The 15,040-nt window shown below is 35.3% G+C and overlaps 1 protein-coding gene across 1 annotated transcript in view; it reads left to right on the top strand.

Annotated features, from left to right (window-relative positions):
- CFAP47 (cilia and flagella associated protein 47) overlaps positions 1-15,040 on the top strand; it is a 283,396-nt gene that overhangs the window by 79,317 nt on the left and 189,039 nt on the right. The window contains exons 34-37 of the mRNA XM_026047310.1: positions 4,946-5,043; positions 5,307-5,423; positions 12,869-13,003; positions 13,533-13,645. Of these exons, the coding sequence (XP_025903095.1) occupies positions 4,946-5,043; positions 5,307-5,423; positions 12,869-13,003; positions 13,533-13,645 (463 nt within the window). The remainder of the gene's footprint in view (positions 1-4,945; positions 5,044-5,306; positions 5,424-12,868; positions 13,004-13,532; positions 13,646-15,040) is intronic.

Below are 15,040 nucleotides of genomic sequence, written 5' to 3'. Positions count from 1 at the left end.
CCGTGTTGCATGCTACAGTAGCATTGTGTGAATTCTTGTCCTAGTTCTAATGTCAGCATTTATGGAAAAGATTATTACTACATATTTATTTTGTAAATGTTTGTGTTATTAAGTGCCAGTTAAAATATATTAAAACAGCAATGCTTGCACTGTTATAGCATGTTATAGCTATAGATTAATAGATTATCTGGAACCTCTACAGAGTTGCAGAGAGTTGCAGAATAGGAATTCGTTGTGTGATAATTATAAATGTATTGCAAAGTCTTGCAGTGTATGGCAGTATTTCCCTCTCATTGCCATTTGAAAGATTTTCCTGATGCCTAACCTAAGTTAGTCCAAGTTAGACCTAAGTGCATCCTTTCCCTACACAAATGTAATGTGCAGTGCAGCCTTCTATTTCCTGGAAACTTTGTATATATGTACAAATTCTTATTATACTCTATTTCTGTTCCTCCCTCCTTCCTGCCCTTTCCCCTCACTTCCCTCCCTTTAGACTAAATTCCATCATTTTGGTCTTTGTGCACTCAGCTTCTTTGCTCTCCAGTAAACACTCTTAGTTGGTCCATGTCTTTCTTTAAGTTGGGGGTTAATTCCTGATCTTAATATCAGCTAGACTTTACTAGAGCTGAATGAAAGTGAAAGAATCTGCCCTTTAAAATACAGCTCTTCTGTTTATCTTGCCCAACACAGTATTTGCCTTTTCTGCAGCAGTGACATCTGCTGTATTTTCCAGACCTTCTGCCTAGCTGATTCCACTAGTGCTTGTGCAATTAATTATTCTTAATTAATTGTAGTACATTGTCTGCATCATTATTGGATTTCATTCTATTTATTTCAGACCATTACTCTAGATGATCAAGAGCTTAAAAGCTCCTTTCCTCAGGAGCACTTGCAATGCATTTTCTTCCCAGAGTCAGTTCTTTATTCTGTTTGATATTATCTCCAAATTGAAGTAAAGTGTTTTCTTTTTTTTAATGCTATTACCTAAGTCACAATTGAAATTATTGGGTAGGACATCATCTAGGACACGCTCCAGGGTGTAGATTTTGTAGTTGGATTTGTGAACCACTGATTAGTTTTTAAATTTCTCAGTGAGTTACATTCCCCACTTTATGGTACTTTTTACTTAAACTGCATTTTCCTTGCTTCCTTATGAGAGAGTCTGTGACCAAATCATACTAAAAGTTAAAATATCTGGTATTCCTCCTTTGTCCATAATATCATAGCCCATAATATCCATAATATCTTTGCTTGTCAAGGAAATGGATAAAAATTGATCTAGCAGCACTTATGATGACTGTGCTGATAAACAGATTGGCCATTTGTTACTACTACATCTGGAAAACAGATATTCTACATACATTTTCCTAATCTACCTAAATTGTTCTGCATAACTTTTCATATTCTACATAAAATCTACCTAAATTGTTCTGCATAACTTTTCATATTCTACATAAATTCAGATTTCAACTTCATCATATAGCTGTTTGTGCTACTGATTTGGAGCGTTACCAGCCAAACTGTCTGGGTACCCCTTGATTTTTATATACATGTAGCTCCCTGGTTGCCAGCATTTTTCCTTCAGTCAAGATTTGCACCTTTTTCTTTCCAAGCCCCTTTCTTTTCAGGCCTAGTTCTTCTTTTCAGGAACCCTTCTAAATCGCCTGTTTTCCCAGTCCAAACACTCAGCATCCCTCCTGGAACATCCTGCTAGCAATTACCTGTGGCCTCTTGTTTAATTTCACATTTTTGCCTACAGCACCCAACAGCCTGCATCTTTATCACCACATTGTCTGAGCTGCATTGTCTGAGAATTTTTGTTTTTGGTGTGCATTAAAGTAGATTTTTTTTTTTCTTCTTGAGTGTGCATTAAAGTACAGTAAAGGGTTTTTTTATTCTTTATTTTTCGAGAAATACCAATATAATTGAAATTTAATATCTCTATATGCTTTAGGGAAAAGGAGGTATCCTGAGCATGACTTCTTATTTTTCATTGTTTGTTTGTACTGAAATGGAATGTTTATGTTTAGAAGCTTAATTATGTTGCAGTGGTTAGCTGGCAGATTTTATACTCGGTCTGATATAACCAGGAAAAATAACTACCATATGTTTTCTGACTAATTTATTCACAAGTATTTGGGATAAATGAATTGATATGAGAATGATTAACTGGAAAACAAAACAACATAATTGTATTTAATGAGATAAACTGGGAAAATATTCCACTTTATCGTTCAGATGATGTGAAAGACAAGTTTTTCAGATACTGAGGCATTCATATGGAAAACAGTTTTTGCTTAGAATATAGCACAGTACTTGGTCATATATTGAATTAATTTTTAAAAATGTGATCAATTATTAATATTCTAGTTACTTTCCCAGTGGTTTTTTTGGTACATTCTTTTCCACTGCAGCAGGGCGTTTATTGTAACAGCCGAAGAAATAATCGCCAGGCACCCTGCTCGAAAGCGTTTTGTGGGAGTAATGTTACAGCTGTAGTGCTTAGCTGCAGCGCATGCAATATCTTTATTCTCACATCAGTGGAAATTATAAAAAAAGAACTCTTTGAACTGTGACTGCTGCTGAGAAGTTTGCCAAAGCAGCAGGACGCAAGTTTGATCTTCTATGTATGGTATATTTTTAATAGCCCCTTGAGTCATTTTCTGGGGCTGCTTATTGAATGCTTATGCTAAGAAGCACCACTTTTGCCTACAAAGTGTTTTTTTTTTTTTTCTTTTCTTTCTTTTTTTTTTTTTTTTNTTTTTTTTTTTTTTTTTCCCCTGAATGACCACTTTCTTATCCTGCAGATAAATGTCATATCGTAGTAATGCTTGTATGGAGTTACCTTATAAATAATTCTTTTGGGGTTTGGGTTGCTAATGGAAGACTTGATTCCTCCATAAGATTCTTTTACTTCTGAAGTCAGCAAAAGATAATCCTGAAACTATGACACATCGTGGTAAAGTTCTTTTATTTTTGTGGTGGAAAAGACTTCCATTCTTAATCCTTTCTGAAAGGATACTTTTTGGGAAAATTTCATTCAAAATAGTTACCCATTTTGGAGAGATGCTTTCAAAACAATGATTTTAATGTGCATCACAACCTCACTTTTGGATGTTTTTCTTGCGTTTGTTTTTATTTGAAGTTTTAATTTTAATTTCAAATAAAATTAATTAATAGAATGTCATCTGAGCATGTTTTCTGTTTAATAATTTGCCCTTCGATTAGTTAATTTCTTACAGTTGTCTCGACTAGTTTATTTCTTAAATTTGGTTTGAAACATAGTATTTAGAATATCTGCAAAACAAATGTATATAAGCCTGAGACTTGTCAATTTGGTTTAAATGGAGAGTTGCATAACCAAACATATCGGTAGCTGAGAAGAGCTATTTGCTTGTTTGATTTAATCATACTTCTTGGAACACATTAAAACTCTGCTCTGATTGATGTGATTGAGCTGATACCAGTAATTTACGATCTAACATTAATAACATAATCTCTAACTAATTCTTCCTTGTGGAAAAACTGGCAGTTTTCAACTTAGTATCAAACGAAGCAGGCCAATGGATAAAGCCAACTTTATGTGACTTAATTCATATAAAGTCAGTTCTAGTAAAAGGCAACTATGCTGAAGATTTGTGATATCTTCACATACATGGATGGTAACCAGTGCCTCAAGATGAGGATTTCTTTTCCAGTTTGAATGTTTTTGGATTTGTGGCCTGGCTTTTGGGCAGTAGCTTGAATGGTAACATTGGTCTGGCCCCCATCTAGGTTCTGTTATTACAACTGAATGCACTTAGAAGTAAATTTTTAACCTAAAGAAGTAGATATTTAACCTAAGAAATTTTATGATGTTCGAAATATAGAAGCCCGTTTGCTTTCTGTGCTGATGATAGCTGGCCTTGCTGTTCATAAGGTATCAAACATGCACCAAGACACTCTCTCAGCCTTAAAATCATTGGTAACAGTGAGTGGAATTAATAGCTCAATGGCATTACATTGTTCAGAAGAACAATAGATTCAACTTTCTTGGTAATTAACTTAATATTGTATTCCAGAGGTGTGGGGTATCCAGCTTTTATTCCTCTTCACTTTGACTTCTATTTAGTGCATGGTCCTTCTCTTTGTAAAAGTGCTGTTCCTTAGAACTGCTGCTGTTTGTGGCCCTGCTTTCAGGCGTTTATTCTCCTTGTAGACTAAGGCTCTTAATAAGTGCGGAGTCTAACAGAAGATTTTTTGCTTGTGCTGTATAAAATTGTTTATGGTACTTGTATTTTCAAAATCTTCTTTTGCTAATGAAGATAGTGGAATGTCCTCAACATCATTTCATTACTATGGTAGCCGTTTGTTTTTTCAAATTTTTATCTTCTATTGTTAGCATTTGTGAAGCGAACACACACTTAAAAATTTTGTTGCACCATAGCACTGAGATATTTATAACATACGAGATTTAGGTTCACGTATTTTTCAGCCAAGGATGCTTCAAATTTTACTCTGAGTGAAAAGCATAAGCCCAGTCTAGCTGAAAATTTTGCCAATGGCTGAGCTCCACAATGCTGTCAAAGTTAGGGAGCTTGGATGTGAGATGATGAAGAAAATAAAGAAAATAATACAATGGGTGCTTTTGGGATCATAATTAGATGAAAATGCAGATACCTTAACAGAAAAGGTCTGACTCAGTAATTCATTAATTGTGTCCACACATGTGTCTACAATAATAATCCAAAAATAAAATAAGATCCAAATAAGATAATCCAAAATATAATAAGACAGCTTAGGTGATAAAGAATCAAGTTCATCCTGCATATTTTTATTTTATTTTATTTTATTTTATTTTATTTTATTTTATTTTATTTTATTTTATTTTATTTTATTTTATTTTATTTTATTTTATTTTATTTTATTTTATTTTATTTTATTTTATTTTATTTTTTTACATCAGGTGGAATACCACCAATGAGATGGATAATAAATTTTGACCGAGATCTTCTAGATGGTCTAGTATTGGCAGCACAACTAGCAGCTTACTGCCCATTTTTGGTAAGGACTTCTTGATATATTCTATGTTTTATATATAAGGCAATACTAATGTAAATTTGCAACTGTTGGCTTTTATGGTTTTTAAAAAGAAACAACAATTTGGAAGTCTGGAGTGATTATTTCGGTGATTTATTTGGCTATATTCTTAATAACAATTTTTTTTTTTTGAAATTTATCTTACAGATTGCTGCAAGAGGGCAAGTAGAAATTTTGTGGTTTTACTCAGGGTAATATAAGAGTTTGATTTCTGTGTTCCTCCCCAGATTGCTACTCACTTTGTAAGGATGTATACTACTATAGAAACTGCTGAGCAGTGTCTACACAATTGTTTGATACTTGTGGATGCTATGCATGCTGTCAGTCTGGCTATAGGCATAAAGGTAAATGATTTTATACCATCAGTATTTAAATAATTTGGTTTTTTTTTTAACTTCTATGATAATAATATTTTATGTACAGGTAAGAAGAGATTTCAGTTGAACAGTTTTTTTCATAGTTATATATAAGGACAGCTGAAATGCTGCATCATATAAAATTACTTAATTTCAAGTAATTATTGTGGTTTCTTGATTTGTAGAATACAGCAACTAGTTGAACATAAAATTAATTCCATTAAAATTTTAGCATCATAATCACGAAATCAATGGAATATGTTACTAATATTCTAAGGCAATTTAGAAAAAATATATTTAGAAGCAGATATCATGCATGTAAGCATAAAAAGAGTGTTAATAATTTTAAAAATGCCAGGTGGATCTAAATCATGTAGGCCCATTAGCAATCTGTCTCTGATTTGATGCACACAAGATGCTTTGATGCTAGAAGCTTTGGACTGCTGGAGAGGGATGCTGTAGGTCGTCAGCCTCTGGAGTCGTTTGTTGGGAGAAATATGATGATGTTGATTTTTTGTCATTGTCCAACTGGTGTTCCCCAATAGAAAAGTATAGTGTGGGAAACATTCCAGCTGGCTTTTCTGGTAGCAAATAATTATCCTTTTTATTTCAGCACTAAATATCTTTTTTTTTTTTTTTTTTTTTTTTTTTTTTTTTTTTTTTTTAATGTGAATTACAGCAAACATGCCTATCTCTGTCTCTCTCTCCCTATATTTTTGCTGTGGTTGTCTTGTATGCAGGTGGCAGTACTGCTATCGTCTGGACACAGGAAAATAGGGAAGGGCCTGCAGGCATCTATCCTTGGCCAGGTGCTGAATTATCAGCTGTAGCTGTCCCTTCTCTCAGAAGGGAACTTGAGATGCTCACCTTCCCTTTTGGGTAGGGAAAACCTTCCTGTGTGCAGAAACTGCCGTGCTTGTATGTGGAAACCCTCTTTCCATTCTCCTCCAAATGACTTTCAACTGAAAATATGTTTTTTGTAAAAGCTACTGATGGGGAGGGCAACATGCCACGACACATCTGAATAGTTGTTTCTTTTGAGACTTGGTTTATTACATGGAATTCTTTCCCATTCTTAGTGACAGAGGCAAAGAAGCAAAATATTTATATGAATGATTATTTTGTTGCTAAAGAAAGAGTTTTCTGGTAAGAACTTTCAGAAAGTATCAAATCTTTTCAAAGTGGCAACAGTGCTTTCAAAATAATCTAAGAACATCTATATTTTTTTCACATCTAGCCTACCTGATTTTACGATTAGGTGTATCTTTAAAGGAAATAATTTAACACATAAAGGAAATAATTGAACTATCCCTAACATTTGATCTTTTTCATCTTTAAAGAGAACTTAAAACTATTATCTGGTGGGCTGATACCATGCCTCTTTGGCATGGTAGAACAGACACACACACACACACACACACACACACATATATATATATATCAGCTAAAGTTAACACAGTGATATATAAAATACTTATTTCTGACTAACTTCACATCACTTGTTTCAGACAGTAAATTGTGGTTTTGCATATAACATTACAACTCTCTCTGTAATTTAAAAGCAAGAAGCTCTTGGCTTTCATCAAATTCTAATTATTAGTCATTTACATAGTGTTCCACCTATACTTGGATCTGATTCCAGAATTCCTATTGCTATTGGATCAGCCAAACTGCAGTTTCCAATTGTACCAGCTGCTATTATTCTACTCTCACATCCTGATATAGATGTGCTATTATTAAAGACCTGGCTATTACAAGCCAAGGCAAGAAAATCTGCTACTCCATATACTTGTGATTGACAGGAAGCATAAGAAGAAGATTGTATGGATACAATCCATAAAATAGAAGCACACTTTGCCTGGGGTTTTAATAATAAAAACAAGCAGTGTGGCACATGAAAGAAGAGGCTGGATGCCTCATAACTAACCACATTCTAGGTGGAAGCCGGACTCCTTATTGCACTTAGAGATTTATTTTAAGACTATAAGACTTATAAGTCTTACTTTAAGACTACAGTGCAGTAATAATATTAACTATCAGTATTTTCCTGCATCCAGATGCAGGACTTTGTGCTTCCCTTTGTTGGACTATGTGAGATTTCTGCTGGCCCCCTTCTTCAGCCTGTCGAGGCCCCTCTGAATGCCAGCACAGCCCTGGGGGCTCTCGGCCACTGCTCCCCATTTTGTTTCACCTGCAGACCTCCTTACAGGGCATTTGGTCCATCACCCAGGTCATTACTGAAGAGGTTCAAGAGCACTGCTAATCCCTGTTGATCCCTGTTGATCCCTGTGGCATCCTCCAGCTCAGCCTTCTGAGTCCATCACTTGAGTCAGTTTTTCATCCACCCCTCTCACTACTTATTTATTATCTGCTTGTCTATGAAGATGTTTTATACAGTGTCAAAAGCCATTCTCAGTTCAAGGTAAACAATATCCCCTGCTCTTTCCCTTCATCTGCCAAGCCTTCTTATCAGGTTGGTCGAACATGATTTCTCCCTTGTAAATCCATGCTGACTATTCCTGGTTACCTTCATGTATCTGGGAACAGTAGCCAGGATTATTTGCTTCACCATCTTCCCAGGCATCAAGGTGAGGCTGACCAACCTGCAGTTTTTCACATCTTCCTTATCTTTCTGGAAGATAGGCTTTGTTCTAAGTACCAAAATAACTACCTGATTTTTTTTTCAGACTGACTGACCGTCTCCTTCTCACATTAACTTCTAATTTACTGAAAACTCACGTGCTTCACTTAAGCAAAACCTACTTAAAATTAGGAACCTGCATTTGTTCACAAATCACATTTTCCTATGTGTTTTGCCTTCAAGTTTTATGTTTAAGCCTTGCAACCTAGTAGTACCTCAGAAAGACTGAACATACAGCTTTCTGTTTCTGAAATGAAGTGTTATACTTTTTTGTTATCTGCTGCTGATCTAATCTTGTTGCCATAGTTTTCAGTAGTCATTTGCCATTCTTGATTTAAATTGGATACATAGTGAACATCCATCTGAGGGCCATGGATTCTAAGCCTTTCTATTTTCCTGTTACTAGCATGTTGCCAGAAGCTATTATTTGGTTTAATAGGTCCATTTTCATCGTTATTTTGTAAATTTATTAGTGGGGAAACCTTCTGCCTGATTTTTGAGTCTGTTATATAGTTCACTTAATTATATAGTCCAACTAATAATTAGATGCTCAGCAAAGAGGGGAATGTTATTTGCTCCAAGAAGTGGTTCAGCAATCACCTCCTTCCTGGTATCTTTTCATAAAGATTTTCTCTATTATTTTCTGTCTGCCAGAATGCTGGCTCATAATAACTGTGATTATTTTGTATTTAGAACAACCTAAGCCATATTTTATTTTTATGTTCCATCTAGATTGACCCATGTTTGTTTATAATATGCTTATAATAGCAATCAATCCACCACATTTTGCTGTGCTAATAAATGAGAGTAGCCAGCATTTTCAAATATTATGGAGTGACTCAGTGACAGATACTGCCATTTGATTTTTGTATTCGATTAGAAACATATTTTCATAAAATACATGAGACTGTAAAATAGAAGCTGCTCCTTTAGCAGTAGTATTAGCAGTACTGAAGGCCTGGTTTTATTAATATACGGATGCTTGGAAATTTGTAGAGTTGCCTATGGGAAAAAAGAACAGAGTGGATATTATTATAGGAATGGAGTGACTCTTTCTGCAACAAAACAAGTCTACTAGCTCTTGAATTTCCTCCCTAGCTTTGTCATATTTTTTTCACTTGGAATATCTTGAATTGAAGTTACAGTAATTTATCTAGTTCAGCTGTTCCAAGCTTCTATTTTAACTACCCAGGATTTGAATACCTATACAAAAAAACAAGCAGACACCAAGCTCCAAGATATGAGATTTTTCTTCCTGTATTTATGGAAATTTGTTATGGATACAACTTACAACAGAAATCTCTAAAACATTATTAATTGCTTGCTTACAGGCTTACAAATTCAGTGCAGAATAAAAAAGAGTACTTTCTAAGTGAATAAAGGCTGATCTGAGTAAAAATAAGTAGTAGTAGGGAGAAAAAGAGAGGAAAGTTAGGCTTTAGCAGGAAAATTTCTCATGCATCTTTCAGAAAATGAAGGAAATATAAATAGTAGAGGTCAGAAAACACAATATATTGGAATAACTTGTTTAGATTCAGTAGCTATTACCGAGATAAGTGAATGAAAAATGTCAGAATATTTTTCACACTACAGGTTGAAAGGCCTTGTCATGAAAGAAACTTTTTTCTTTGCATAGTAAGTGCATCCAAAAATCTCAACCTTAGAAAAGAATGATGTTGGAAATAACTCAGAAGATGAGGCACATGTTTACATCTGTGCATGATGGGCGTATGAGCTGAATCTTAAAAGTTAGGCAACTGGGGAGAGTGATAGGGAAGGTTTAGATGGGCACCTCGCGCCTGTTCGCTTTCTCAGACTGCTGGGGAGGTCTGGAAGCAGCAGGGGATGCCTGGCCGGGGGGCACAGGGCAAGACGGGAGGGGAGGAAACAGTCAGCTGCTCTTCCTGCCCTTGTGCCCCATGGAAACAATGGATTTGTCACCAGATAAGCATCAACTCTGGCTTTTCTGTGGAGTCTCTTGCCTGTCTCAAAACTGATAAAGCAGAAGGAAAAGTAAGAAATGGGGAACTTACCTAGTGAGGCATGATATGAATTTGATACAATTCTGGATTAAAATGGGGTAAGGCTTTCTGTTTTCTAATATATCTTGCTGGTTTTCTCCTTTATTTCTGTCTTACTTTGTACCAAACAGAAAAGGTTCCTACTGTGTATTTTACGAAGTACACAGAACATGTTCCTGCAAGATTATAGGTAATTTGGTTGGTGCTGAACTTCCCTGGCAAATGTGGTAAGCTTTCAGCTACTATATCGTCTTCCTTTATCTAATGTTTATTTCAAGAAGGGGCTGCTATAGTTTCTTCTGAAGTTTTAGTTTAGGAGTCAAGGCTCAACATCTATCCCAGTACTCAGGTTCTCTCTCTCTTTTATGTCACTGCCCATATGTTTTAGGGTGAGATTCTTCTTACTAGTGTGGACAGTAGGAACTTGTCTGCTCTTTGATTGTTTTTCTGGAATATCTGTCATAGAATAGTGAATGATGTATGCCAGGAGGAACATCTAGAGGTCAAAACCCCTGCTCCAAGTTTAAACCTAAACAAACCTGGTTCTTTCAGCCGTTCCTCATATATTAGGTAGTCCGGACCCTTAATCATGTGGATGCCTCTGCTCTGGATTTGCTCAAGTGTGTCAGTGTCTGCCTGGGCTGGACATAGGACTGAAGATTCAGCACAGGAGCAGAGTATAGAGAAAGAATCACTTCCCTATCACTTCCCTCAACCCGTAGGCTACAGTCTTGCCCTTACAGCCCAGAACATGTCTAGCTTTCAGCACACTGGCTGAATTTGCCTTTTCTGCAGGAAAAGGTTGTTTCTCGGCCTGTAGTTTCAGCCTTTTTCTGTCAAATTGTCTTTTCTTTTGTAGCTTGTTCATTAGAATAGTATAACTCCTTTTCCTCACATATTACTTACATATCTGTAAGACATAGCCTTTTCATGAAATTTTTCCCAGGTGTTCATGATAGGCATAATACAGCCCAGTACATTTTTGGGAAAACATTTTTGTTGTAAAGTCACTGAAAGTTCACAGTGTTTGAAAATTCAGTTTTCATAGCAATAGCTTAGAGAAGATGTATATCTAGGTGCATCACACTTTCTTAATGACGTCTATCTCATTACCTCAATGTTATGGAACACACTTAAAATTTATTCTCTGCAGGCTGTAACAATAACCACTTCTATGTTTTTCATTGTGGAAGTACTTTTGATAGAACAGTGCTGAAAGTATTGTATTTTCAACTAGATGTAGTCTCTCTAATGAGAATTGTATTTAGATTGTGTATCAGTACTGTGATATAAATTCAGTGGTTCCTCCTTTATAAACACGGATACTGTGTGACCAAATATCCAGCCTGTGGTAGTGTCAGATGCCCCCCAGGGCTGCTCCACCTGGGGCACTGCTCTCTTGGGGTTTGTATTTTTAATATTGTCCTGTGTTTTATTAGTAGTGCAAAACTAAATGTGTGCTACAGGAGTCTTTAGAATCCTAGGTCAACCTGTAATGCAAAATAATGTTATATTGTTTATGATTTGTCTGTCCATATCCTTCAAAAAGGATATAAAAGTTTAAACAGCTAATAACTAGAGATGAGTCGTTTTCCTGTTTGCGAGTGTGTTGGAATATGGCAGTTTTACAACATAAAGTCTGGAAATTTAAAAGTAACTTTCATCTATTTTTTAGCCTGGTGAGACTACAAAGACATACTCTTTATGCATATAAAATATTTCCAAGCAGTGTGAGGGTCAAGATTAAAATATCAAAAGATGCCCTCTGTCTCTCTTTGTGATTTGCAGTTGCAAATTCATGATAAGAAGAAATCATGTAAAGAAGGAAGCTTCATTATGGGCTGATGCAAGTGGGATGGGGCTAAATCTAGTTACATGCAGCTCATCCGAGTTGTTTAGGGAGTGAGACAGTCAGGAGCAGCATAGGAGACCAGTGCTTTGCTTGGGACTTGGGGAAGTTTTTGCCTGTAGGATGAGAAGATTTAACATGATAGTCGCATTCTAGGAGTCCGGCAAAAGCGGGTCTTTCTCAAAATATTGCTGTATCAAAGGAGTCTCAGTTATGTAAGGAACCCAAATGAAGCTTTAAATTACTTAATATTAATTTGAAATAAATAATTGATTCAGGAAGTATGTTTGTTTGAATCTGTAGCCAGAAACATCCTGCATGTATCTATGCGTGAAGTCTCTCTGCTATTTGATGATACTTCTGACAGGTCCAAGTGTTTGTGGGAAGAGCTTGTAGTGTTTCTTCTCACTGCCTTTGTAGAATCTGAAGACTAAAAACTTGACCTGTTTTGCAGTTGTCATTTAAATTCATTTCACTAGATTAAATATTAAAATGTAAATGCTACTTTTTGTAAGCAATTGGATATCTCCGATAGGTGTGACTATATAGACTTGAGGTCCTAATGTTAGATAGTGTTTACATCTTCATAAATAATTACAAAACTATGTCTAGGTTTACCTACGTTTATTTATTTAAAATGAACATCTATTTTTCCTGGATTCTAGGGGTAAAAAAAAAAAGTTTTATTTTTTAATCTAGGTTAATTACTGGAGTGTATCAGTACTCTTTTTTATTTTAGTGCACTGACAAGATTCATATTCATCTTAGTCATGCATCAATCCAAATATTAAAAGTTAAGTTGAAAATATTTGCATAATAAGAATCACCTTATGCTTTTTATTCCTTTCTCTTATCTCTAAAGTATACAGGTGAAATTTTAACCGAATATCTGGTAATTGTTACTTTTCTGTTTTGACATCAGGCCACAGACATCTGTGATCCGAACCCAGTCATGATGCTTATTCTGTGTGTTTACTTGTACGAAAGGCTCCCTTACTACTTGCCCAAGAAGACTATTGAATTTACAGGTGCTTTCCATGCAACTGTTGTTAAAAAGGTACTGACACCACTGCAGTAGTAAAAGGTTAAAAAAAAAAAAAGAAATCTGTATGCATGTATGTGTTTGTATTATGTATGTACACAGGAAAGAGTGAATGGGCTCCATGCAGTTTCTCTGGTTAATGCAGAAATGAAGGAATCTCTCTTCACTTCTCTTCCTTCATATTGTGATCCTGAATTCAGTTGCCTTTTTTTTTTTTCTTCTTCTTCCCCTATGCTCTTAATGAGTACAGAAAATATACAAAAGTGACAGTGGTTTCACAGACCAAAGACAGGAATAAGAGATTAACAGTTGAGGTAGAAGTGCAGTGTATTCTGCATAAAGATTGCTTAGAAAAATGAGGCTTGGACAGCCTGGGAATTTTATGCTTCTTAGGGAGAAGAGTGACTTCCTTACTTATTTGAAGTATTTTCTTCCTTTATGACATCCTTATTTTGTATTTTGGAAGATATTTGGGGAACATACTTCTATGATCTAAAGACTGAATAAAAATTGGCTAAGTTTTTATAATGTTTTGTTGTGATAGGTGCATCTGGAAAATCCAAGCATTAAAACTTTGATGTACAACGCTACTTTAGTAGGAAGAGAGGCTGATGATTTCTCATTACCTGAAGGAAATACTGTCATCATTCCTCCTAAGTAAGTAATGATTTGTGGAGTATTATTAAAAGTTCACTAACATGGAAATATAAATCTACTATTTCAACTATGGTGGAATGCTAGAAGCATGCTTGACTACAAAGAAGGAAAAATGATCAATTTAAGGATCATCTATTTCCTCTTTAATCTGGCACAAATCCAGTGGAATTCATCAATGGCATGCTTGCAGTTTGACCTACTAGACTATTGAGAACAGAGTGCACGTCTTCAGATTACTATAGGAGGCACCTATATTCATAAATGTTTTTGTTCCTCTGTGATGAAAGTTTAATTTTCAATTTGGATTTGCTATTCTTATATTTTCTTTCCCCAGCTAAAGCAGTTCTGTCTGAACTGAATTCACATGCATGAGCAGATAAAAATTCTTTCCTATGAGACTTTAGTTTTTGTTTCTTATTCTTATTTTGAAAGATGACTGGAAGTTTAGCTCCTGACAGAGATTTGGAAGTGTAATAATAGTGTTGGTTTGGAAGTGCTAGCAAAGTGAATAATAAACCAACAAACATCTCTGTTTAATTGGCTCATGGTTGCAAGTGCTGGTTTACATTCAGTTGTAGGAGATCAAGAAAAATGGATTTCTTGGAGAGAATCTTGTGGATTTTTATAATATTTTTATTTTTGAAAGGATGAAAGTCTTTAGGAAAAACTTGGAAAGGAGGTAACCTTGTAACAGAATTCTACGAGGAAATACAAGTATTTTGAACCTAAAAAAATGTAGCCTGTTTGGAAAGAAAATATGTAAGAATAACTGGGAAGACACCTATGTTATATTTTTTTCTAATGTTATAAATACGGATAATAAGGAAGACAAATCAGTGTGTTAAATTTCTACAAATTAGGAAAGCCTAGCTACCGAATCAGAGAACAAGATGAATTACACCTTAAAAAAACTTTCAGAATATTAAACTTCAAAAACTTTTATGGATATCTATATTGCCCTTGTTCCTATGCTCTATGATTATATGTTGCTAACGTAGGGATATTGCACACAAACATGGGCATGTGTTCAGTAATAGTTCCTCTGGCACTCCAAGCTAGCTTGATGCTAGCCAGCTTTGGACTCAAAAACATTTTGAACTTTAGAACAAGGGTATTTTGGAGATGATGTGGAGTTTGTCCCTTCCCTCTCTCCCCGCCTCCCTCCCTCCTTCTCTCCCTTCCTGCCTTGCTTCCTGCCTTCCTTCCTTCCGACTAGTACCATGCAATTAACAAAAAAAAGAAAAAGATATAAAATGAAAGGATAGTACCTTGTTGTGTAGAGTACAACGACAAATGGGGAAAAAATCTATCTGAATGAACTAGCTGAATGACAAATTCTTTGAATGTAAGGGTTTTGCAAACCACAGCATTATTAAAAGTAGACAAGAAATGACC

Source organism: Nothoprocta perdicaria, unplaced genomic scaffold, assembly GCF_003342845.1.
Source record: "Nothoprocta perdicaria isolate Ctin4 unplaced genomic scaffold, notPer1 scaffold_49, whole genome shotgun sequence".
NCBI lineage: Eukaryota > Metazoa > Chordata > Aves > Tinamiformes > Tinamidae > Nothoprocta > Nothoprocta perdicaria.
The sequence above is the reverse complement of the archived record's forward strand: the minus strand, read 5'-3'. Positions and strand labels throughout refer to the sequence as shown.